Consider the following 27,408-nt stretch of genomic DNA (forward strand, 5'->3'; position numbering starts at 1 on the left):
ATCGATGTTTCAGGCGGGATAGAGAGGGAGGTAAAAGGGGTGGAGGAGTTGCATTACTGGTCAAAGAGGATATCACAGCTGTGCTGAAGGAGGGCACTATGGAGGACTCGAGCAGTGAGGCAATATGGGCAGAACTCAGAAATAGGAAGGGTGCGGTAACAATGTTGGGGCTGTACTACAGGCCTCCCAACAGCGAGCGTGAGATGGAGGTACAAATGTGTAAACAGATTATGGAAAGATGTAGGAGCAACAGGGTGGTGGTGATAGGAGATTTTAATTTTCCCAACATTGACTGGGATTCACTTAGTGTTAGAGGTCTAGATGGAGCAGAATTTGTAAGGAGCATCCAGGAGGGTTTTCTAGAGCAGTATGTAAATAGTCCAACTCGGGAATGGCCATACTGGACCTGGTGTTGGGGAATGAGCCCGGCCAGGTGGTTGAAGTTTCAGTCGGGGACTACTTTGGGAATAGTGATCACAATTCCGTAAGTTTTAGAATACTCATGGACAAAGACGAGAGTGGTCCTAAAGGAAGAGTGCTAAATTGGGGGAAGGCCAACTTTACCAAAATTCGGCAGGAGCTGGGAAATGTAGATTGGGAGCAGCTGTTTGAAGGTAAATCCACATTTGATATGTGGGAGGCTTTTAAAGAAAGGTTGATTAGCGTGCAGGAGAGACATGTTCCTGTGAAAATGAGGGATAGAAATGGCAAGATTAGGGAACCATGGTTGACAGGTGAAATTGTGAGACTAGCTAAGAGGAAAAAGGAAGCATACATAAGGTCTAGGCGGCTGAAGAAAGACAAAGCTTTGGAAGAATATCGGGAATGTAGGACCAATCTGAAACGAGGAATTAAGAGGGCTAAAAGGGGTCATGAAATATCTTTAGCAAACAGGGTTAAGGAAAATCCCAAAGCCTTTTATTCATTTATAAGGAGCAAGAGGGTAACTAGAGAAAGGATTGGCCCACTCAAGGACAAAGGAGGAAAGTTATGCGTGGAGTCAGAGAAAATGTGTGAGATTCTAAACAAGTACTTTGCATCGGTATTCACCGAGGAGAGGGACATGACGGATGTTGAGGTTAAGGATAGATGTTTGATTACTCTCGGTCAAGTCGGCATAAGGAGGGAGGAAGTGTTGGGTATTCTAAAAGGCATTAAGGTGGACAAGTCCCCAGGTCCGGATGGGATCTATCCCAGGTTACTGAGGGAAGCGAGAGAGGAAATAGCTGGGGCCTTAATAGATATCTTTGCAGCATCCTTAAACACGGGTGAGGTCCCGGAGGACTGGAGAATTGCTAATGTTGTCCCCTTGTTTAAGAAGGGTAGCAGGGATAATCCAGGTAATTATAGACCGGTGAGCCTGACGTCAGTGGTAGGGAAGCTGCTGGAGAAGATACTGAGGGATAGGATCGATTCCCATTTGGAAGAAAATGGGCTTATCAGTGATAGGCAACATGGTTTTGTGCAGGGAAGGTCATGTCTTACCAATTTAATAGAATTCTTTGAGGAAGTGACGAAGTTGATTGATGAGGGAAGGGCTGTAGATGTCATATACATGGACTTCAGTAAGGCGTTTGATAAGGTTCCCCATGGTAGGCTGATGGAGAAAGTGAAGTCGCATGGGGTCCAAGGTGTACTAGCTAGATGGATAAAGAACTGGCTGGGCAACAGGAGACAGAGAGTAGCAGTGGAAGGTAGTTTCTCATAATGGAGACGTGTGACCAGTGGTGTTCCACAGGGATCCGTGCTGGGACCACTGTTGTTTGTGACATACATAAACGATTTGGAGGAAAATATAGGTGGTCTAATTAGCAAGTTTGCAGACGACACTAAGATTGGTGGAGTAGCAGATAGTGAAGGGGACTGTCAGAGAATACAACAGAATATAGAGAGATTGGAGAGTTGGGCAGAGAAATGGCAGATGGAGTTCAATCAGGGCAAATGCGAGGTGATGCATTTTGGAAGATCCAATTCAAGAGTGAACTATTCAGTAAATGGAAAAGTTCTGGGGAAAATTGATGTCCAGAGAGATTTGGGTGTTCAGGTCCATTGTTCCTTGAAGGTGGTAACGCAGGTCAATAGAGTGGTCAAGAAGGCATACGGCATGCTTTCCTTCATCGGACGGGGTATTGAGTACAAGGGTTGGCAGGTCATGTTACAGTTGTATAAGACTTTGGTTCGGCCACATTTGGAATACTGCGTGCAGTTCTGGTCGCCACATTACCAAAAGGATGTAGATGCTTTGGAGAGGGTGCAGAGGAGGTTCACCAGGATGTTGCCTGGTATGGAGGGCACTAGCTATGAAGAGAGGTTGAGTAGATTAGGATTATTTTCATTAGAAAGACGGAGGTTGAGGGGGGACCTGATTGAGGTGTATAAAATCATGAGAGGTTTAGACAGGGTGGCTAGCAAGAAGCTTTTTCCCAGAGTGGGGGATTCAATTACTAGGGGTCACGAGTTCAAAGTGAGAGGGGAAAAATTTAGGGGGGATATGCGTGGAAAGTTCTTTACGCAGAGGGTGGTGGGTGCCTGGAACGCGTTGCCAGCGGAGGTGGTAGATGCGAACACGATGTATCTAAGATGTATCTAGACAGATACATGAATGGGCATGAAGCAAAGAGATACAGACCCTTAGAAAATAGACGACATGTTTAGATTTAGGATCTGGATCGGCGCAGGCTTGGAGGGCCGAAGGGCCTGTTCCTGTGCTGTAATTTTCTTTGTTCTTTGTTCTTTGTAACACACAAACAAATAAATAATATTGCACAAAGACAATAGAAATCCAGATTTATTTTATTCTTTTTGATGCACCAATCACATAGTGGTTAAAATCAACATTCCTGCTAGAACAGTAAATTACCATAAGTGTGATAGTTCTTAAAATACAGACAGGACTACCCAAATCATTTAGTACTATGTCATCTAATGAAACCCCCCCTAACATCCCAATCCAACATAACTCCACCCACAGTATTGGCACAGACACGATGGGCCAAGTGGCCTCTTTCTGCGCCTTAAACTTTCTATGAGTCTAGGATTCTGAATCAAATGACGCTAGTAGTGATTCAATAGTACTGTCATATTTGTGACAACAAGTTTAGCTTGGAATGTCAAGGTTTGTTGGCATGTGTTTACACAGGAATCACCACTACATATATGAAATCAGTTTGGATTTTTTAAGCCGTTGGATTAAACAAAGGTTTTATAAAATGCTTCATTTGATTCAGTCACAAATACACCACACATTCAATCCAGCCTGCAAACCTTCAACAGATCAATGTTTTTGACAGATGACAAGTTGGTATGTGGCCTCATAAATTGGCATGCACCTCCCCCTCCTCCCTCCCTCCACCCACAAACTGGCTCTCTTGTCCCCTCAGTGCCTCCTTCCTCTCACACACCAAACACATATCTCGTGCATCTGAGAGGACAGTGTAAGTAACCATTGTTATGAATGATGTTCTCCATATGCCATCAGAAAGCACAAAGATTGACCCAGTTCAGACTCCTTAACTGATGTTAAGGGACATGTGATGTAATTTTGTTAAACCTACATTTTTATTGCCTTAAATATCTTTTTTTGTGTGTGTTTTCTATCCATTTCCCCCACTAGTTATGGATATGCCTTTCCTGAAGGACATTACTGTGCTTTTTGGTTAAAAAATAATTGGTTTGTCTTTGACACCTACTAAGGCAAATTATGACCATGTTGGGGAATGGAACATGCAGCGCGAGAACCAGACAGCCCGAGTCAGGTGTGGCACAGCTTAGTTTGTAGGGTTAAGCTCCCTCTGCACTGCCATATCAATATGCTTCCACCCCTAATGAACTAAAGCAAATCTTCATTTCTTCCACCAGCAAACCCAATAGTCTGTAAGATTAAAGTCACCTTGATGCCAATTTTGGTCCTGAGTAAGCAGTTTAGTGTTGCAGGCACAGTCCCATCTAGAAGTTGTCTGTCAAAGGATCTGATTGAGAAAAAAACCTTTCTCACAGAAGAAGAATAGAGCAGAATTTAAACTAACGTTTCAAGGCGTGAAAGGACCATGTTCTAACAATTTGCACTACCTGGTGCTTTATGCTGCATTTCTTTTGAAACATAGTGAAAGAAATTGCATGTATTAAAAAGGCACGCTCGCCTGGAGCTGTTCAATCAGCGTGACAGAAGAATGGATTACAACCTGTAAAATTGAACATTAGTCAGCAGCTGCACAGTAACTTCCACTTTTAAAAAACATGACCTTGAAATTATGCCTCAGGACACAAGTGTTCAAACACTTGACTCCTTTCTGTGGAAGTTTTTCTTTCACCATTTCTAAATGGGCTAACACCACATTTATAATAGCAGAGGACTGAATTTCATGCAAATCCATCAAGAACACATAAACCAGACTCATCACTGAGTTCAACAATTGCAGATCATAACTTCTGCACCTATTTTTACAGAGAGCCGATGCTGGTACTGGCTTTGCTGTTGCTGTTTACAGCTCCCCTAGACCCATCTTTTGATTCCTTGCTTGTCCCATTACCATTCCCTTTTGCCTAGTACCATCAACCCTTTTGTCATTTAATCATTCCTACCTTCCACCCTATCATACACATTCCCTTTTTCTCATTCCTCCGCTCCCCCTCCTTTCCCTGTCTATATATTTGCTTAAAAACTGTTACATCTCGAACTACTTCCAGTTCTAATGAAAGATGATCAGCTTTAAATTTTTCTCTCTCCACCGATGCTGCCTGACCGATTGAGTATTTCCAGCATTTTCTGACTTGTATGGTTCAATTTCACAATCTTTTTCGCTTGTGAACTTTGGAGAAAAATCATTGTGTGCACTTCCTCTCCAGCACCATCCCTCCCCAATCTCTCAATGCCATACTATTACACGTTCTTCCCTCAGAGCCTCCTTCTTCCCACACACCCAACATGATTATACTTCACCTTAGTGGGCGTCAATGCCAATCAATTAATTATCAATGAAAAAGGACATTCTGAATAATGTCCTCCAGGAAAGGCAGAACATAAGTAATGGGAAAAAAAGTCTTGAAATAGCTTCACAATGTACTTGATACCTGTAAATTTAATTACAAAAGGAACAGGGTTATTGTTTGCAATTGTAACACAGTTGCAAGAATTAATGCTGATAAATTTGTGCGTAAGGAAGAGAGGGGGGGATTATTCATGTGTTTACTTACTCAGGAAATATCTTTTTCAATCTACCACTTTCCAATCATCTGTATCTTATCGCTGGGTATTTTCAAAGTACATATAATCCTGCAAAAGCACAGTTTCATTCAACATCCATTTGAATAGCTCCTATAGAAAAACATCTTCAGGTGCTTCACAGAAACATAATCAGGCAAAAATTGACACTGAGCCAAAGAAGGAGATATTGGGATGGGTAACCAAAAGGAGGTGGGTTTTAAGGAGAGTTGTAAAGGAAGAGAAGGAAGTTGAAACCAGAAGATGTTTAGGGAGGGAATTCTAGAGCTTGAAGCCTAGAAAGCTGAAGGGGAAAAGGGATTTTCGGGATGCACAAAATGCCAGAGTTGGCAGAGTTCTCCTGGAGAAGGTTACATAGAGAGAGGGAGTGTGAGGCAATGAAGGGTTTTGAACACAAGGATGCAAATTTTAAATTTGAGGCATTGGTGGATGCAAACAAGGAGTTAATGGATTAGTGAGATTGTGCAGGATAAGATAATTGGAATAACCAAATTTGAAGGTGACAAAGGCATTGATGAGGGTTTCAGCAGCAGATGAGCTGAGGGAAGGACAGCGATGGGCAATGTTATTGAGCTGGTTTTTGTAATGAGGAGGACTTGGGGTCGGGAGCACAGCTTTGAGTCAAATTGGATGCTGTGCTCGATAACTGTTTCATTTTAAATGTAAACCAAATTGCTTATATTTTTGTAGCGTTGAATAGGAATTGCAAAAGATAAACTGTTCTTTCATCATTAAATCTAGGGATACAATGGGCTGAATTTTACCTTAGGCGGATGGGACGTAAAAGTTAGTGGTGGACCCGTTTCCACCTAGCCTGGGGATCCAACCCGCATTTTACGGGTCCTCGGGTTTTAATTGTCCCGAGGTGGGACTTCCATCCACTTGAGGGAGGATGTCCCGCCTCAGTGAGCTGCCGACCAATCATCGGGCCGGCAGCTCTTAGTCCCAGCAGTGCCAGCGGGAGCGGTGACCACTGGTGAAACCGCAGCCCAGCCGACCGAGGAGGATGCCATGGAGCCGGGACTGCAGATAAGTTGGGGTTGCCATGCCGGGGGTGGTGGAGGGGGGGGGGGGGGTGGTGGTGATCGCTCATGCCGGTGAGGCATAGGTGGTCATTTGTGGGGGGGCATCTTGGGTCCCGGGGGTGGGTTGGGAGGTGGGGGCAGCCCTCAATCGGGCACCCTATGCCCGTCTGCCAGGGCACCCCCCAGGGAAAAGGCCAGCAGCTATCGCTGGACAGCCTTTCATGTCCCCAGCACGCCCGCTTGCCATGAGTAAAATACCCATGGAGATGGGCCAATGCTCTTAAGTGGCCGTTAGGTGGCCACTTAAGGGTTTCCATTAGCTTGGGCGGGGGGGTGGTGGGGCAGGCCGTTTCATCCCCACTGACCGCTGTAAATTTGGCCGGAGGCGGGAAGGCCTCCCAGAGCCTCCCGCTCAATTTTACACCACCCCCACGCCACCATCCGGTCCGCTGGGGCAGAGTAAAATTCAGCCCAATAACTTTGGAGTGAGTTGCATTGCAGTAACACATCATAGAGGATATTCTAAACAATGAATGGAGATAAAATGTTTTATCAATGGCATCCTTGCCCTCAACATATCTCATTTTTGAAGAGAATGACTATGAATAACTGTGCAAATATTATCCTATTGATACAATGAACACATTTGGATGAAAATTCCGATCTAACTCAAATAAAATAAATGGATTAATGCCTCTGTTATAGGGTATTCCCAAGCGCAGAGGCACCTGCCGTAAATATCATAATGTTTAAATATTATTTGAGTAACCAGTAACATATAATATCAGTGAACAGTGAGGAGGTTGCAAAACACCATGGGGCTCAGTTAACTTGACCACATTCCACAGGAGCTGAGTAATCCAATCTCAAACAAAAGGCTAATTAAAATGAAAAGCAGACGCTCTTGTGGAATGCTAACAAAGGTGTAACGAGGTGAAGATAAGGGGGTATGGAAAACATCATGAGTAATCCCCTATCTGTGTATGGGCCGGTCATGCAGCCCCTTTATGCCTAGTAACCGCTTCTATTGGCTCTAATAATCAATGTATATAATCGATAATCGTTGTGATTGGACCATGTCCGGCCGGGATGGGCTGAGTAACTGTTTGAAAATGTATAAGTATGGATGATTTTCCTTTGTTCAGTGGAGAGGCATCTGGACAGTCCAGTGACCTGTTCCCCGCCGGCGTAACTAAATAAACTGTTTGACATTGGAGCAGACCTGAGTGTTGAGTGATTCTTCTAGATTCATTCCCGCTAACAGCCTCAGTTAAAATAATGGACAGAAGAATATATACATGAATATTCTAATAGTGTAATTTCAATGCCATCATGTTCTTTTTATTTTCTCTCCAGATTCCTCCTGAGGTTGCTGATTCATGCTGGGATATAGTTCCAGATGTTTTGAGAGCCCTCTCCATGTCTGACTCTAGAGAGTAAGTGCCATGAGGCTATTCAATCACGGGGTAGGATTATCTGTTTTGGGCTGGGATTCTGATGTTGAGGTCAAATGGGGGTCTTGACCCCGCACTATGTTGGGAACAGGGACCCGCAAGTCATTTTACCTGAGTTGGCCAATTAGTGACCAGAGGGTGCACTCACCATCCAATCAAGGATGGCAGGTGGCCTCTCAAAGCTGGAGGGCCAACAGGCAATGGCTCTCCTGCTATTTCAAGTATGGGAGACATAGGGCTCCTCCAACTTGAGGTGCCCTCTCAGCAACTTTAAAAACTTTTGCATTAAATAATGGCCACAGCAGCTGGGCCACCATTGTGGAGGGGGAGTTCCTCCACAGGATGGCCTGTGGCCACAGTGGCAGGGATGGGGGAGTCTCAAAGACATCCTGGAGCGCTGGGCCCCTACAGTCTTCCTCTGGGAGGCTGCCTCCAGGCAGCTGACCCACTCTCAAAAAGTGGGGGACCCACAGGCTGCATGGAAAGTTCCAGTCGGCCTCTGATAACTGGCCTTACTAGACCTTTAAATTGTCCTAACAAGCTACCTGCTGCTCGCGGGCGGGTACAATACCGCCCCCAAACCGACCTCCAGCATTACGCGCCCACCCGCCTCTGTTCTCACCCCCATATCGGGGTGAAAATCCTGCCCATGATGTCACAGTTGGAGCCTGATTTTATCCTCCCTCACCCAATGTCGTTATGTTCCTGTTCCTAGGGCTACTGGAAACCACTCAGAAGTGGGGGTTTCAAACTACACCTATTCCCTAGCCCTGGGATGCTAAAATCATACGTAGGTATTAACATTAATGATAATTCTTAAGAACTGGCATTAAAAATGTGGAAAGTGATGATTGCTCTTTAAACTTAATTCTGTAACTCTTTTACTTAAGGTACAAGAGGAGAGTAGAATATTTTCCTCGCCTGATCACCAGTGGCAGGCATGAGCCTTGATTTTATCTCAGGGTGGAATTGGGCACGTGGGGGCAGAAGCAGGTAGTAAACTACCTGTGACTCCTCGCGGCAGTAGGTTGGCCTGTTGGGAAAGCCACAATGGCAGCCGATGATATAATTGAAGCCTGATCTGCATATTTAATGAGGCACCTCACTAACTCCTTCCCACCTCCTCAGAAGATTGGGTTAAAACCAAATGCTATGAAACACTGGCAGGTAAGTCCCAAGAGCAATTTTAAGTGCCTGCTGGCCTGGTTACCACCAAGTAGCAGGCAATATTAAAATTGCTCCTATTGAAATTTTAGCATGTATGCTAGGTCTCTCTCAATAGCTGCTTTATCATGCCCACTTTTCCTTCTTTCTCCCCAGACTAATCCAATTCTCCTGCTTTCTCAATCCTCAAAGGCTTTTGTATTCTTCTTCAAGTAATTTTCCTGTGCCTTTCTTTAATGCTGCAATCAATGATCACCATTTATGGTAAAGCATTCCACATTCTGATAACTGTATGAGAAAGATCCTTTTAATTTTCCCCTTTTTCTATTCACTGCTTACGTGAGCTCATAGTCTTCTGACGTGCATATCAATAGACATAATTCATTTGTGTTTCGCCCTCCAATTTCTAAAAATTATTTAAAATATCGCTACTAAAATTTCTCTCAATCTTCTTCGTTTACGAAGATACAGCTTAGTGACTTTTATCTTCCTTTGTCATTCCGACCCTCTCAGCTCTGCTATCAATGTGGTAAATCAGTTGCCGGTTTCACTAACACCTTTATACTTACAATTAAAAAGCAGGCACCAATCAGGGTTGCTTTAATCCTAACATCTAACTTCATTTGAAATTTGATTGCAAAGTTATCCACATCTGTCAAAGCTTCGTTAACTATTCCACTCCAACACTTTCTGATTGTTCCTACTGTTTTAGATGCATCAAGGTTTTTAATCTGTAATTAAATAATAAAAATGGTATCAATGCAACACCACCAGTGATGGTATTCAATGCTATTTCAGACTGAAAAGAAAGAACTTGTATTTGTATAGCACCTCTTATGCTTTCAGGATGTCTCAAAATGCTTCACAGCCACTGTACTTTCGAAGTACAATCACTGTTATGATGTAGGAAATTGAAGAAGCCAATCTGTGCACAGTAAGGTCCCATAAACAGTAATTAGATAAATGCCTAGTTCATCTGTTTGAGGGGAATGAGCTTATGATTTTGTTGTAACATTCCACCTTGAGTCAGAAGGTATTGAACCCAAGCTCCACTCCAGACAGCCCTGGCGAGAAGAGACTGGAATATGGTAAGTACTGTGTTGACATCCAGAGGGGTATCCATGTCCTGATAGAGTGACCAGTGGCTCAGTGGTAGTATTCCCACCTCAACCCTGAATCAGAAGTATAGGGTTTAGGCTCCACTCCAGACAGTTCCGTGAGTGGAGGCGGGAGACTTTGAATTCTACATTGACGTTCAGTGGGATAATTCTGTCCAATGGGGAAGGGTGCTCCCACTTCCACCACCACCACCACCCCCCCACCCCCCACCCACGTGGGTTGCTTGCAGTGGTGCAGTGGGGGGGGGCTCCCTCATTAAAAAACATTGGGAAAGGGGGCCCACTGAGAGCCAACCCCACACCACGAAACCCCTCCCGCTGTGACTTATCGGTGGTCTGGGTCCAGGGCCTCGGGTAGTCCAGTACCAGCAGCAGCCACCGCATCTGTGGTGGTGCTGCCCAGTTAAAGAGCTGCCGGCCTCTAATTGGCAGGTGGGACTTCTGCCACTAGGGTCCTTGATTCTGGGGAAGGCCTGCCATTGTCCACTTAAGTGCCTAATTAGCATTGATTTGGCGGGTCTTCCCCAGAGGGGGGTGACATAGGGTTCTTGCCGGCGCTTTTACCAGTGGTCAAGACTCTTGTCGCCAAAACAAATCCCAGCCACAGTTTGTGGAGATTCACAGACATCACTCCTGCTTTTTACCCCACTGGTATGTTAAAGTTGCAATAGGCTGCAACAGCACACTCCCTCAACATCTCCCCTTTCAAGTATCAGCCTGGGCTCAGTGGTAGCACTTGTGCCTCTGCATCAGAATTTATGGGTTCAAGGCCTATTCCAGAGACTTGAGAATGAAATCTAGGTAGTGCAGTACGGAGAGAGTGCCACACTGCTCTCAGTGCTTCCTAGTCCTTGAAATTGTATTTAGAGGTAAAGGATATATGACATCATCCTATATAAATCCAGTGTTTTGACTAACATTTATTTCCCAATCAACGCTACAAAAAACAGATAGGAGTGATTTTAACTGTACCCACTCAGCAGAAATTGGGCAGGTGGGCATTTAAGCATTGGAAGCTGGTAGGTTACAATTTACACCCATTCTCTTGAGCAGGCAGTGAGGACACTGGAACAAGATTGTGAGGTTCTTTTTAACCTATTTATATTGGGTCCCGATCCAACCACTTCCTGCTATCTCCGGGGGTCCTCTTGGCCACCAACTTTGTGCTTGAAATCAGTGGGAAGTCGTGGCAGAAATTAAATGAGCTCTGGCCATTAAAATCGCCCGGGATCTGGTCATTTATCTCATTGCTGTTTGTGGGAGCTTGTTGTGTGCAAATTAGCTGCTGCATTTCCCTGCATTACAACAGTGACTACACTTCAAAAGTATTTCATTGGCTGTAAAGTGCTTTTGGACATCCTGAGATTCTGAAAGGCTCTGTATAAATCCAAGTGTTTTCTTTCTTATAATGGCTGGAATTTTGCGCCCCCCTCCTCCCCCCCCAAAATGAGCAGGCTGGTGTGGAGGGGATGTAAAATTGAGTGGGAGGCGGGGAGGGGGTGGGGGGGCTATTTCCAGCCCCTCACTGTCCTCACTGCAATTTTACGTGAGGCGGCGGTTGTGGCAAACGGCCCGCCCGTCCCAGGCCAATCAAGGCCCTTAAATGGCCAATTAACTGGCACTTAAGGGCCTCTGCCCACTGCCGTGGCTGGCAGGCGACTGAGGCCTCTAAAAAGCTGCCTGGTGAAACTAGGCAGCTTTCTTGCGGCCTGGTTGGGGGCCCTCCTGATTGGGCACCCTGTGCCCCATGGAGGGCCGCCCCCGAAGCTCCAATTGCCCCCAATGCACAACACTGCCCCTGCTCCCCTATCCGACATCCCTTGCCTCGCGGGGGCCCGACCGATTATTCTGGCGAGGCCCTAAAAACTTACCTTCGTTCTGGGGCTGTCCTTCACCTTTCTTCTGAAAGCTAGGTGTAGTCCCAGCAGTGGCCACCACTCCTGGTGGCGCTGCTGGGACTAAGAGCTGCTGGCCCGCTGATTGGCTGACAGCTCCACTAGGCGGGACTTCCTGCCTTAAGGAGGTGGAAGTCCCGCCCAAGTTCAATTAAGGGCCCAACAGGGCAGATGCAGGAAGGCTGTTTCCCCTGGTTGGGGAGTCAAGAACCAATAGACACAGTCTCAGAATAAGCGGTAGGCCGTTTAAGACTGAGATGAGGAGGAATTTCTTCACTCAGAGGATGGTGAATCTTTGGAATTCTCTACCCCAGAGGGCTGTGGAGGCTCTGTCATGAGTATGTTCAAGACTGAGAGCGATAGATTTTTATATATTAAAATCATCAAGGGATGCAGAGATAGTGCAGGAAAATGGTGTTGAAGTGGAAGATCAGCCATGATCTCAGTGAATGGCGAAATAGGCTCGAAGGGCTGAATGGCCTACTCTGCTCCTATTTCTTATGTTCTTATGTTCTAATGAAGAATAATGTAGAAGATGTTCAGGAAATTGTGCTATCAGGAACCTTTTATCTTACTTAGCCAATATTTAATTTGTACCAGTTGGGCAACACCCTTCTGGCATCTCTTAAAGGACTTACCTTAAAGTCAATTGGACGACCACAGCTAGAAAGACAGCATGGGCCATAGATCTTTAAAACAGAGTCTTTGTTTTCATCTTGAATAACAAACTTTGGCAAGCATGGGTGCCATTTTTGGATAACATAGCCTATTGGCTCACCAGGTGGTGCTTGTACTTCCAACTGTGAATGAAACAGATTAGAGCAAAGGGGATAAAACAAAGCAATGCTAACAGTCAGACATTAGTACTAGATATACTGTTTCATGGGTAAGTAGTTTAGTTTCCGGATCAAACCTCCATCATTGAGATCCTAATTCCATTGACAGGAACGTCAGTGTCATTAATATTTACTTATTTCAGAATAGTTCCGATCCCAGCTCTTTCCATCCACCAGATGTTGACCCTGTCCTAAAATGCAAGAATGGAGTTAATATGACTATGTAGCATGAGCAGCCTATGCCTGTGCCCCTGTATTGTTGGCATTCACCTGAAAAATTAGTGTGCTGCTCAGATGGAGGAGGAGTAAGCCAATGAAGGGCTGAACAATGGAAGTTATTATCACACATGGACTAAATAGGCAAGGTAGCCACTCTCCTCTAAGTCACTGCCAACTGCACTATTTAACTTCCAACTTCCTAGCCTTTGACCCTGCATGCACCAATCCAACCATTAATTTTCTCACCCATTTCCTCAATTTCAATTTTCATGCCCCTTTTCCACAACAAAAGATGTACTATCTCCCAAGCCAATCATTTCCCTTGGAAGGCCCCTATCTCTACTCCCACAAGTCCAAGATGTGCAGACTTGAGCGTATCTGGCACAAAATTGTTGTGGTACTTGGTTCATCAAATTTGTGTCCCATTAAAATGGGAAAGGAATGTCATCATTAGCCGCTCGTTGACTTCTGAGTGTGTTTAACAATAATTAATTTGCAGTTGAACTCAGTATATTCCTATTTTCATCAGTTAGACCTTGTGGGCTTAAAGGATAGCTTACACACAGATTCATATTAGCAGTAGAATTATACGTGGTATGTTGCATGGTAAACTGTCCTTGTAAAGTAGGATAGCCTCTCAATTACTGTGATTAATGGCAAGGGTATTTACCACTGTTTATTATTTTTAGCACTAGCTTGTAGCTTTCAATGTTAAATGCTATTTATCACTTTTCTGCTTATGTTCTTCTTCTTTAGCCTCCTTGTCTCGAGAGACAATGGGTAAGTGCCTAGAGGTGGTCAGTGGTTTGTGGAGCAGCACCTGGAGTGGCTATAAAGGCCAATTCTAGAGTGACAGACTCTTCCACAGGCGCTGCAGATAAAATTGGTTGTCAGGGCCGTTACACAGTTGGCTCTTTCCTTGCATTTGTGTCTTTTTTCCTGCCAACTGCTAAGTCTCTTTGATTTGCCACTCTTTAGCCCCGCCTTTATGGCAGTCCGCCAGCTCTGGCGATCACTGGCAACTGACTCCCACGTCTTGTGGTCAATGTCACAGGACATCATGTCGTGTTTGCGGACATCTTTAAAGCGGAGACATGTACGGCTGGTGGGTCTGATACCAGTGACGAGCTTGCTGTACAATGTGTCCTTGGGGATCCTGCCATCTTCCATGCGGCTCACATGGCCAAGCCACCTCAAGCACCGCTGCCTCAGTAGGGTGTAAATGCTGGGGATCTTGGCCGCCTCGAGGACTTCTGTGTTGGAGATACGGTCCTGCCACCTGATACCAAGGATTCTTCGGAGGCAGCGAAGATGGAATGAGTTGTGACGTCGCTCTTGGTTGACACACGTTGTCCAGGCCTCACTGCCGTAGACCAAGGTACTGAGGACACAGGCTTGAAACACTCTCAGTTTTGTGTTCCGTGTCAGTGCGTCATTTTCCTACATCCTCTTGGCCAGTCTGGACATAGCAGCGGACGCCTTTCCCATGCGCTTGTTGATTTCTGCATCGAGAGACAGGTTCCTGGTGATAGCTGAGCCGAGATAGGTGAACTCTTGAACCACTTCCAGAGCGTGGTCACCAATATTGATGGATGGAGCATTTATGACGTCCTGTCCCATGATGTTAGTTTTCTTGAGGCTGATGGTTAGGCCAAATTCGTTGCAGGCAGTCGCAATCCTGTCGATGAGTTTCTGCAGACACTGTTCTGTTAATGCAGCATCATTAGCAAAGAGGAGTTCCCTGATGAACATTTTCCGTACTTTGGTCTTCGCTCTAAGATGGGCAAGGTTGAACAACCTGCCATCTGATCTTGTGTGGAGGAAAATTCCTTCTTCTGAAGACTTGAACGCATGTGAGAGCAGCAGGGAGAAGAAGATCCCAAACAGTATCGGTACGAGAACACAGCCCTGTTTTACGTCACTCAGGATAGGAAAGGGGTCTGATGAGGTACCACTATGCTGAATTGTGCCTTTCATATTGTCATGGAATGAGGTGATGATACTTAGTAGCTTTGGTGGACATCCTATCTTTGCTAGCAGTCTGAAGAGACCATGCCTGCTGACGAGGTCAAAGGCTTTGGTGAGATCTATGAAAGCAACGTAGAGGAGCATCTGTTGTTCACGGCATTTCTCCTGTAGCTGTAGGGAGAACAGCATGTCAGTGGTGGATCTCTCTGCTCGAAATCCGCACTGTGCCTCAGGGTAGACGCGCTCAGCCAGCTTCTGGAGTCTGTTTAAAACGACTCGAGCAAAGACTTTCCCCACTATGCTGAGCAGGGTGCTTCCACGGTAGTTGTTGCAGTCACCGTGGTCACCCTTGTTCTTATAGATGGTGATGATATTGGCATCGCGCATGTCCTGTGGTACTGCTCCCTCATCCCAGCACAGGCAAAGCAGTTCATGGAATGCTGAGAGCATAGCAGGCTTGGCACTCTTGATTATTTCAGGGGTAATGCCATCCTTTCCAGGGGCTTTTCCATTGGCTAGAGAATCAATGGCATCATTGAGTTCCGATTTTGTTGGCTGTTCGTCCAGCTCATCCATGACTGGTAGAGACTGGGCTGCATTGAGGGCAGTATCAGTGACAACATTCTCCCTGGAGTACAGTTCTAGGTAGTGCTCCACCCAGCGGTCCATTTGCTTGCGTTGGTCAGCAATCATTTCCCCTGATTTAGACTTGAGGGGGGTGATCTTCTTGATGGTTGGTCCAAAAGCTCTCTTAATGCCATCATACATTCCTCTGATGTTTCCGGCTTTGAATAATATCCACCACATCATGCCATTGCCTTTTCTATACAATTTTGTGTTATAACAAACTTAGACATTCTTGCCCCTAAACTTCAATCGACTACTGGGTGGAAGTTATCAGATCACTCCACAAAGAGCCCACAATTTGGGACAGAACCCAGATCCAATGGCTTTCTGTCCAACAACCACCAATCCCTCCCACTCCCTGCCACTTCCATGATGAGAGGAGACAGGGCTCCCGGCACTGGGCCGAAAAGGCTGGTGGAGGGGGGGTGGGGGGATCCCCACTTCGGCCTATTTGTGCCCCCCACCCCCGCAGCAATTCTCCTTCGGTTTTTTGCCTAACTGCCCCGCACTGGGATCCCTGTCCCTTTAAAGCCGGGGATCTTGCCTCCAAGAACTGCTAGCCAATCACAGGGCCAGCAGCTCAGCAGTATCGGCAGCGCCACTGGGAGCGGTGGCCACTGTAGGTATTGCAGAGGCCTTGGATCCAGGCCCAGCGTTGGAACCCCAGACCCAGTTAAGTGAGGTGGTGTTGCCGGGGCCAGTCTAGAAGGGTCCGATGAAGGGGTTTTGGGGAGTGGGCCCATAAAGCCCAGGGGGATGGGGTTCCTTGGGTGCATTTTTTCCCGGCTCAGCCCTCCATAGGCCAAAGAATGCCCACAGAAGAGTGACCAGCCGCTAGCCCGCAGGGTGCATGCCTCATTGCACAAGATGCCCTCCCCATGTAGTGGAGACACTTCCCCGCCACTGGTTAGATCTCAGCGGCGGTGGGAACAGACCCATAAGTGGCCATTAATAGGCCATATAAGGGTCTTAATTGGCCTCTGGATGGGAAGGCTGTCATCAGCCTATCCCACCCCCAGCAAGATCTCTTGGCGATGGGGCCAGTAAGAAAAATGAACAGGAAATCAATCATTGACAGATCAAATGGTCGCTAATATTTGGTTCACTTGACTCCCTGAGTCAAGATTTTTTTTATACCTCTTCCTTTTTCCAGTCTATATTGCTTCCTCTCAGAATGGCACCCTATCACCTGGTGTTCCACTGGCACAATGGGATGGGCACTACTGATGCACCCCGACACATGTGGATTGCTGTTCCCACGTATAGAAATGATCCCATTCCCACAATTATGACTGCAGGTAGCTGGGAGTTGTACTCCCCCAACACTTCTGTGGGAAAAGCATGAACTCAAGAATTTTGGGCCCTTTATTTTAAACACATTGGTCAAGATCATCAAAGTCACAAGTAAATATTGTGAACATCAGGGACCCAAAACCAATATCTTGGGATCTCCACTTGTCACAGTTATGCAAATGGAATAATTGCCATTGACAATGACATCTTTGTTATGATGTAGCCTATTATTAATTCATTTTTAAACATTCCCTACAGCATTCCTAGAGTAGCATGACTCCAGGTTTCAAGCTTGTGAAATTCCTACTTATGAATCTTGAAGGGAGAAGGGTGGCATATCAACCCCTTTTTTTGTTTGCTACAGTACAGGTACAAAACAGAAGGTGTGTGCATTATTTTTATCATACTGCTGTCATCAGCAAATGATAGGCTGCAGAGCTGGGCTGAGAGATGGCAAATGGAGTTTAATGCGGAAAAGTGTGAGGTGATTCACTTTGGAAGGAGTAACAGGAATGCAGAGTACTGGGCTAATGGGAAGATTCTTGGTAGTGTAGATGAGCAGAGAGATCTTGGTGTCCAGGTACATAAATCCCTGAAAGTGGCCACCCAGGTTAATAGGGCTGTTAAGAAGGCATATGGTGTGTTAGCTTTTATTAGTAGGGGGATCGAGTTTCGGAGCCACGAGGTCATGCTGCAGCTGTACAAAACTCTGGTGAGACTGCACCTGGAGTATTGCGCGCAGTTCTGGTCACCGCATTATAGGAAGGATGTGGAAGCTTTGGAAAGAGTGCAGAGGAGATTTACTAGGATGTTGCCTGGTATGGAGGGAAGGTCTTACGAGGAAAGGCTGAGGGACTTGAGGTTGTTTTCGTTGGAGAGAAGGAGGAGGAGAGGTGACTTAATAGAGACATATAAGATAATCAGAGGGTTAGATAGGGTGGATAGTGAGAGTCTTTTTCCTCGGATGGTGATGGCAAACACGAGGGGACATAGCTTTAAGTTGAGGGGTGATAGATATAGGACAGATGTTAGAGGTAGTTTCTTTACTCAGAGAGTAGTAGGGGCATGGAACGCCCTGCCTGCAACAGTAGTAGACTCGCCAACTTTAAGGGCATTTAAGTGGTCATTGGATAGACATATGGATGAAAATGGAATAGTGTAGGTCAGATGGTTTCACAGGTCGGCGTAACATCGAGGGCCGAGGGGCCTGTACTGCGCTGTAATGTTCTATGTTCTATGTTCTATATAGTGATGAATTTTGGGCAAGATCACCACAGTTTTACAGACCTTTTTCCGCCAAAAAGGGTAATCCTTTTTTCAAAAAAGAAAAATGATCTTTGATCCCCACAGTATTGTAAAACTTGCTGCAAAGTACGGCAGGTGAATGTAGGGAAGTGTCATTGCCTGCTGAAGATATTAGATTAACTTCAGTGTGCGAGGAATCTGGTCAGCTCCATTTCCTACTTGTGTTGCCTGAAAATATATTTGTTGTGAGAGTAAGATTGAAGTGGAAGCAGCATTGGATGGGAATTCAAAGGGGATGAAATTGGTCTTGGGTGGTAAATACGAAAGAAAGAACTTGCATTTATATAGTGCCTTTCAAGACCTCACGTGGCCCAAAACACTTTACAGCCACTGAAGATCTTTTGAAGTGTAATTACTGCTGCAGTGTAGGAAATGCAGCAGCCAATCTGCATATAGCAATGAGATCGTGCTAAAATCATCAGTTTTTTTTTAAGTGGTTGAGAAAAATGCTGGCCAGGAGGACTTCACTCGTCTACTTGGAAACAGTACCACGAGATCCTTTAGAACCAATTGAGAGAACAGACAGAGCCCCAATTTAATGTCTCAACTGAAAGACAGCACCTCTGACAGTACAGCACTTCCTCACTGCTATATTGGACTATCAGTTGAAACCTTCTGCTTTTTGCAGAGTGGTATTTGAACCCACAACCTTCTGTGGTAGAGGCACAGATGCTGTCAGTAAGCCACAGCTGAGTGGAATCAAGAAGGGAATTGGGCAGGCTGTAAAAAGTTGCACAATGGCTAGGAAAGGGCATTTGGGGTGCAGATGGTGGAGGGAAATCAATGGCAGGAGCACTTTAATATGTAATTTTATATGGACTAGGAAGTAACAAAAATAGATGAATTACCACTGTCTTTTCAATCAATTACTAACCTTCTGCAAACAGCATGGACACCAGCAGCTTTCACATCGCACAGACCGTCTCATGCATATTACTTCCGTCCCCATATTGTCCACAATATGAATTTTGAAAGATCGCAGCGACCCACAGAGTAGTTTGCAGCAGAAATTAGATTTTTCAGTGGCAAAGTAGATCTGTTGGCCAATCTTGTTCTTAACCTCATATTTGTTGTTGGTCTCATAATCAAATATGACTGAAAGCAAAGAAATATACAATAGCTGCTAACAGAAGTATGCTACTAAGGAACATGTCACTTGAAACATAGGCTGTTGCAGCAGTGGCAATGGGTTTTTGGAGACCTCTAAATTACAAAGGCCACATTCATAAGGAATGTAAGAAGGCCTGAAATTCAATATCCTATTTATTTTATTGGTGATGGGGGTGGGTGCAAAATTATTTGGAGCATTCAGGAAGGATCTGTAAGAACTGGTTCTTAAACAGCACCCAAATGCAAATTATTTTTATCTGCTCCCCATTTTCCCTCTTGTTTCCTGAAAGTAGTGTCTTATGGTTCAGTATGATTCTACAGTTTTCCAGTACCTTTTGTCATTGTCCATGTATGGACACAAGCAGCAAACATTGGAGGACATCAGAGCTGAGCCCAATACACCCTCATCCAACTTGCTCACAAGTCTCCTAGGGAGAGCCTTGGCTGATTTTATTCCCCATTCTATAACAGGGATATTAATGACAATTTTTCTGTCTGTATATCAGCATTGTTCTGCCTGAGGTCATAATCATCATTCCTTGAACTGTACTTAGGCCTTGATTACAACTTTGCACTTGCATCCAGTTTCCTGAACGTAATGCAGTTGTTATGATCCTGTTGTTTTTTTTTCTGGGAAATATGCAGTGTGTCTTTAAGACAACAAAGGATCAGTACTGCTTTAAGACAGCCAGCTTCAGAAAGTGCATCTTGGTTGCCCCGTATACAGCCATTCAGAGACCGAGAACAGGATATACAATGTTGTGATTGACTTTTGAAACTAGCTAAAAAACTGGCTTTTGCAAAGACAGTTGATACACAGACACAAACTGTTCTGCCAGCATGTACTGAAGGAAATAGGAGAGCTCTCCCTCAGTCTATTTAAACCCTATTTATTATACTCTCAGAATTCTGAAAAGTCAAGCCAAATTAATTCTTTTAAAAAAAAACTAATTGTTGATTGGTGTTCATCATTGAAAAAGGAAGAGTGGCACTTCGGTCGCTGAACTGGACTTCTGGGTTTCCCATGGTTGAGGAACTTGTTTTTTTTCCCATCAGGCGGCTGTGAGGACTTGAAGCAGCCTTGGACTGTTCCAGATTGGAAGATTCCACTTCGGCAGGAGCATAAATCTGCAAGGACTTTGTTACTTTTTTAAAAATGTTGTTTATATCTTAGTTTTCTCTAATAAACAGTTTATTTGTTGATCTTAAGATACCTGGTTTGGTTTGCCTCTTTCGGAGGTTAATAGATGGTTCAATTTGGCTGTGGCTTTCTTTAATTTGGATAGTTTAAAGTGATATGTTTGGCGATCTGTGGAGTGACGGGACAGAATTGACAGTGTGTTGTTCCCACCACAATCAGAATTGTATAATTTGATTGGGGGCTTTGCCTTGAGCGGCCGTGTCGTAACAAAGTTTCTAGCTATTGCATTTTTCTGCTGACTGAATATCAGCTGCAGAAAGCTATCACTGGGACTCCAGAATTGATGGATGGAATTTGGGCAAGTGAATAAGCTGGTGACTTTTCTGACCTACTGCCCATTTTGTACTTTTATTCTTCAGTGGAATAAACATGCTTGCTACAGGTCAATATCTGTCGCAAAAGGGGGCAAACAAGATACGAACATGCGAATTAGGAGCAGGAATAGGCCACTCGGCCCCTCGAGCCTGTTCCGCCATTCAATAAGATCGTGGCTGATCTGATTGTAATCTCAACTCCACATTCTTGTGTACCCCCAATAACCTTTCACCTCCTTGCTTATCAAGAATTTATCTTCCTCTATCTTAAAAAATATTCAAAGACTCTGCTTCCACTGCCTTTTGAAGAAGAGAGTTCCAAAGACAAAAACATTCTCCTCATCTCTGTTTTAAATGTGTGACCCCTTATTTTTAAATAGTGACCCCTAATTCTAGATTCTCCCACAAGAGGAAACATCCTTTCCAAATACACCCTGTCAAGACCCCTCAGAGTCATATATATTTCAAGCAAGTCACCTCTTACTCTTCTAAACTCCAGCAAATACAAGCCTAGCCTGTCCAACCTTTCCTCATAAGGCAACCTTGCCATTCCAGGTATTAGTCTAGTAAACCTTCTCTGAACTGCTGCCAATGTATTTACATCCTTCCTTAAATAAGGAGACCAATACTGTACACAGTACTCCAGAGAATATGAAGATTGTTGGGTTAAACAATCACTTGGCAGACTTTAGGGTGTCTAGGATTGTGTACACAGTGATTGCGAGGGGTTGGGGGGGGGGGGAGTGCGGGTGGTGGTGGAAATACAATTTTTGTGTGGAAGTGCTATTTATCCCAGCAAAAATAAGAGTTACTCAATTAAACCCACAAATATTGTGGAGATTCTGGTCAGTATATCTAAGCAGTGGTAATGTCACCAACAGCTACAGTACAACAGATTTAATTTTACTGTCAATACAGTTAAAGCTGATTTTAAAAAAAACCTTGTTACATTCTCAAAATACCTCACAGCATTTCACTCAGCAGAGCACAGTGACAGTTGTTACTTAGGAAAATGCGGTAGACCACACTTGCAGCAATAAATCGTTGAGTGGAGCAATGGTTGGCACCACAGCCTCACAGCTCCAGTGACCCAGGTTCAGTTCTGGGTACTGCCTGTGCGGAGTTTGCAAGTTCTCTCTGTAACCACGTGGGTTTCCGGTGGGTGCTCCAGTTTCCTCCCACAGCCAAAGACTTGCAGGTTGATAGGTAAATTGGCCATTATAAATTGCCCATAGTGTAGGTAGGAGAATGGTGGGGATGTGATAGGGAATATGGGATTAATGTAGGATTAGTATAAATGGGTGGTTGTTGGTCATCACAGACTCAGTGGGCCGAAGGACCTGTTTCAGTGCTGTATCTCTCTATGACTATGACATTCTGTGCCAGTGTTACGACTGACTGCTCCAGTCAAAGCCCCAAATCAAAATATACTGATTCTGATTGTGGTGGGAGCAACACACTGATAATTCAATCTTGTCCCTCTGCAGATCACCTAACATATTATTTCAAACTTTCCAAATTAAAGAAAGACCCAGCCATCTATTTACCCCCGAATGAGGCTAACCAAACCAGGTGTCTTTAAATCAACAAATTAACTGTTTAATTAGAAAAACTAAATTCTTAAACACTATGAAGATATAAACAACATTTAAAATAGAAAAAAATTAGAGTCCTTGCAAATTTACAGTCCAATTTTGTTTGAAGTCCTCACAGCTGTCCGATGGGGAAAAAAGGTTCTTCCACAGTAGAACTGTGTCTAACTCCAGCAGTAAGTGATGCTTCCTTCTTCAGCGATGGATTTCAACGGTGAACAACTTGTGAACACTTTCAACAGAATCAATCTGATTTTAGAGTTTTTGAGAGATAAAAGATTGCCACAGTCTACCTTCTCTTCCTTCAGTTCAAATTATCAGAGATCGCCGTTTTGGCTTGACGTTTTTAGACTTTTGAGAGATTATAATAATTAAACAGACTAAGATTCTCTTCCTTCAGTTTAAATGGCTGAGAGCTCTTTTTTCAGGTACTAACACCACAGTTGTCTGTCTGTGTGTGTTCTCTGTTAGAACAGACTATCTTCAACTAAAAAGCCAGTTCAAAATTGAATTGTAGCAAATGTATCACTTGATGCTCACTCCCATATCCATGGCTATATCCATGGTAACAAGAATGCACCTTCTCAAACTCTGGAGGCCTGCTGGTTCTTAAAGCAGTTCAGATCCTTTGCAAGCTTTAAAGGTTCACCGCATATTCCCAGAAAAAAAAACTACAAGACCATGACAGCCAGTAACATTTGACAAACAACAATGAGATGAATGACTTGTCAATCTGCCTTTTATTGGTGTTGATTGTGGAATGAATGTTGGCCCAAATTCTGGGCGGGGCAGGGGGTTGGCAGGGGGTTGGTGGGGGGGGGGAGCTCCCTGTAGAGAGGATTTTGATACTTTTGTTGAAAACTCATATATACAAGCTATTTCAATTTTCAGGCAACGAAGGAATTGCAGTTGATGGGTTCATGTCAACTCTTCTGCCCCGACAATCACTTACCTTCCAGTAGCTCCAACTGTTGATAAATCAGAAGCTGGTCTATCTGTGAAACAACAGAGTTTAATTGGTTTTCTATTTCTTTCATAAGTTGCACAAAGTGAATATGGCTGCCATGTAGTGGGTCACTTTGTGGAATACAAATTTATTCAGTATAATTTTTGTACTTGATTGTTTTTTCTGCTGTGTGATATCAAATGCTTTTCGATGCTCTTTCTTGCTTCATTTCTCTCATGAGATTGCTTTGCATATTTGAAAGATAGTGAATAAAATACTCCAATATTTGGAGATGTCCTCTGCAAGGACCTCATGGTCAGTATATAATCACACTGGCACCTTTGTGTCATCTTTTAAATGTACCAGCAAAGCTATGGGGAAAAGAGGTGCTTAGTGGCCAGTGTCATTCCCTTTAGCACACAGTGGGGTCATTTTGTCAAATGATGATCTTGAGGACAAAGCAGCCTGTTTAATTGGCACCCCATCGACGACCTTAAACTTGCAGTCCCTCCATCATCGGTGCACTGTGGCTGCAGTGTATACAATCTACAAGATGCACTGCAGCAACTCGCAGCTCCTTCGACAGCACCTTCCAAACTAGCGACCTCTACCACCTAGACGAACAACGGCAGCAGACACATGGGAACACCAGCACCTGCAATTTCCCCTCCAAGCCCCACACCATCCTGACTTGGAACTATCCCTTCAATGTTGCTGGATCAAAATCCTGGAGCTCCCTTCCTAACAGCACTGTGGGTGTACTTTCTCCAGGGCAATTAGGAATGGGCAATAAATGCTAGCCTCGCTAGTGATGCCTACACCACATGAATGAATAAAAAAAAAGTCTTGGCCGCTGCAAGTGCATGTCGAGGATTTGGACACAGTCCCTGCGATTCTCTATCTTTTAACACGAATGGACAGAAAATCATAGGAAGCAGCATCAATTCCTTGTTTGATGCTCCTGTTGAGCAAGGATCCATGCCAGGAGTTCGATTTCATACAATTCCTACCATTATTTCCAAAATAGCCCCACAAATGATTGATACAGGAACAACTTGCTTCCAACTTGCTTCCAAGGGCGGCACAGTGGCGCAGTGGTTAGCACTGCAGCCTCACAGCTCCAGTGACCCAGGTTCAATTCTGGGTACTACCTGTGTGGAGTTTGCAAGTTCTCCCTGTGTCTGCGTGGGTTTCCGCCGTGTGCTCTGGTTTCCTCCCACATGCCAAAGACTTGCACGTTGATAGGTAAATTGGCCATTATGAATTGCCCCTAGTATAGGTAGGTGGTAGGGAAATATAGGGACAGGTGGGGGATGTGGTAGGAATATGGAATTAGTGTAGGATTATTATAAATGGGTGGTTGATGGTCGGCACAGACTCGGTGGGCCGAGGGGCCTGTTTCAGTGCTGTATCTCTAAATAAAAAAAAAGCTATGATCAAAACCCATATATATGACAAGCCTTTCTGTCAATTTTTTCTGACTGATTTCTGTCAATGATCATACCCAAATCCTTTTTGCTTTCCTCCTTTGCTAGTCAATATCAGGGCTGACTCTGTCCATTATCAAGCCCTCCTGTTGAGGAGGTTCTGTTCACATGCTCGTTGGGGAACTGTAGGATTGCAGCCACTGATTTTCATTTCACTATTTTTAAGGTGGGCTTACAACCCTATGCTCCCTGCCTGGGCCAGTCTTTATTGGAAGTGCGCAATCAGAGAATCAGTCTTCTTGTGTCCATTAGAGGCAAATGTCTTTGCCAAGACAGAGCAAAGCACCATTACAAAGTGCACCATGATGCCATCCATTACTGTCCACTCTCAGTTTGCCAAAGTGATATCAAGCATACCTCTGCTCTGATCTATGAGGAGACAGTTTTCCTGGAAAAATGCTGTGGCAGGGCAGAGAACAGCAGCAGTGGCTAGGCTTCCCACGCTACACCCTGCTTAGCTTAGAGATACGGCACTGAAACAGGCCCTTTGGTCCACCGAGTCTGTGCTGACCAACAACCACCCATTTATACTAATCCCCTACATTAATCCCATATTCTCTACCACGTTCCCACCATTCTCCTACCACCTACCTACACTAGGGGCAATTTACAATGGCTAATTTACCTATCAACCTGCAAGTCTTTGGCTGTGGGAGGAAACTGGAGCACCGGGCAGAAACCCACATGGTCACAGGGAGAACTTGCAAACTCCGCACAGGCATTACCCAGAACTGAACCTGGGTCGCTGGAGCTGTGAGGCTGCGGTGCTAACCACTGCGCCAATGTGCTGCCCTATGTAGTTCTTTCTATTGAAGGAAATTCAGGACAGGAATGTAGCAGATGGCCAACCTGATATGACCCTTTAGTACCATCGACAACAGTTAAAATAAGCAATTTGCTGAAGTGCCTTTTGTACCTCTAGAAGATACTCCAGTCCTGGTGGACAGTTTGCAGAATATATTGAAAATGGAGACTGTGGTAGTTCAGCCATTCTGAGTCGCCCTCGTGGTATTTGAAGACCAAGAAAGTTGGTGAGAGACAGTCCCAGGCAGCTGGATTGAAGCAGAATTCCTGAAGTGTTAGTTGTTGCAGATAATCTTTGTTACCATAGAACATATTAATCTTTACACAACTCAAATATTACCACAGATAGAAGGATATAGAAGTATCCAAATCCAAGGAAATCTCTGAAGATTAGAAATAGGATTGAGAATTATAAATATAAGTAGCGACAAAGATCGGGCAGGGTGCAAAAAACACCTGATCCCATGGGTTTCCCATCCAGGTGAGTGAGGTGAAGATGAACCCCCACCCCCCACCCCCCACATTGAGCATCAGCATGCTTTCCGATGATGCAGGTGGAGGAGGGGGGAACATCCAGGATTGACTGGAACGTGACTCACTCAAAGCCAGCATTAATATTTAAATAATACAGCACAAACATGTTTACCTGGTGCCTGGGACAAATCCACCAGGGAGAGCTTAGCATCTGTGTACTGCCACACAACGGGGGTGTGCATAAAAACAATAAAGTTGTTAAACAAGTTGCTGAGATCTGCTGATCTGATGCAGCTGGAATTCTCCCCTTTTTTGTTACGGAGTATAAACCCAATGACAACAATTAAAATATATTGTATACACACAGAAATATTTTTTAAAAACAACATATTGCGCAACCAATGTGCCAGTTGTTACTGCCCAATCTCCACTGCATAAATACATCAAAATAAAAATGTTTCTCCGGTCACATTCCAACTTTGGAGGGGAAATTGGAGGTGAAAGTGTTCCCATGCATTTGCTGCCCTTGTCCTTGAAGGGAGGGTGGCAGGACGCAGGGGGAGGCTAGCATAGGGCAGGCTGCAACATTTTCTGTGGGGCCCAGAGGAGCATTCCTGCTTTACCTGGCTGCATGAAGGAACCATTTCCACTTACCTTGGAGAGCCCTTTTGTTGTCCCGACTGTTGCCAATGTGCCTTCACCTGGTGGGAAAGCTGTGGGCCCAGGTTGAAATACAATGGGGATCCCATCGATGTAATGGGATTCCAATTTGCATAAAGTTATGAGGCTCGCACTTGCTTCTGGCAGGTGTCAGCAGTAAGCTTGAATGTTCTGTTTCAAAGGCCACCCCATCACCTCTCTACCCGCTAAGGGTTAAAATTCCTCTCCTCAAACCCCCCACCCAATAAAGAATATGTTCAGCCAGGAGGTTCCGAATGTCATATCATTATGGGCCTCTTTTTTACCCTGTGGGCCACAATGAAGGAATGTGTTGCAGTTTGGTTGCAGTGCCGGAGGGGCTGCTGCTTCACTACGGCAATGTGCACTACTGGAACACTAACCTCATCATGTTCAAGTTCTTCTCATTGCAATAATTAGGATGTGCCATGTGACCAGATTGGGCCAGCTGTGTGTGGCACATTGATGTGGAGAGATTAGCTGTCTGGCTTGATCCAAAAGCCCTTAAGAGCTGCTGGGAAAATTTAAAAGGATGTTGTCACTTAAAGGTGGCATTATGTGTGGTGGGGAGTGGGGGTGGGGTGCGGGGGGGGGGGGGGCGGGGGTGCGGGGGAATGGAATCTTCCGGCCTTTTGAATTATTTTAACAATAGTTATCAGCCTTTTTAAAAATGGATG

At 44.8% G+C, this 27,408-nt stretch overlaps 1 protein-coding gene across 1 annotated transcript; it reads right to left on the bottom strand.

The window, feature by feature from the left end:
• Window positions 1–5,011: 5,011 nt before the first annotated feature.
• LOC137375061 (phospholipid scramblase 1-like) lies at window positions 5,012–26,802 on the bottom strand. The gene is made up of 8 exons (XM_068041688.1): window positions 26,708–26,802; window positions 25,692–25,872; window positions 23,295–23,337; window positions 19,000–19,220; window positions 12,516–12,677; window positions 9,434–9,595; window positions 5,194–5,272; window positions 5,012–5,070 (listed from the first exon to the last, which is right to left on the bottom strand). The coding sequence occupies exons 1-7, from the start codon at window positions 26,800–26,802 to the stop codon at window positions 5,240–5,242; spliced, it is 897 nt and encodes a 298-aa protein (XP_067897789.1). The 3' UTR covers window positions 5,012–5,070; window positions 5,194–5,239.
• Window positions 26,803–27,408: the final 606 nt, after the last annotated feature.

Source organism: Heterodontus francisci, chromosome 11 (genome assembly GCF_036365525.1).
Source record: "Heterodontus francisci isolate sHetFra1 chromosome 11, sHetFra1.hap1, whole genome shotgun sequence".
NCBI classification, from domain to species: Eukaryota; Metazoa; Chordata; class Chondrichthyes; order Heterodontiformes; family Heterodontidae; genus Heterodontus; species Heterodontus francisci.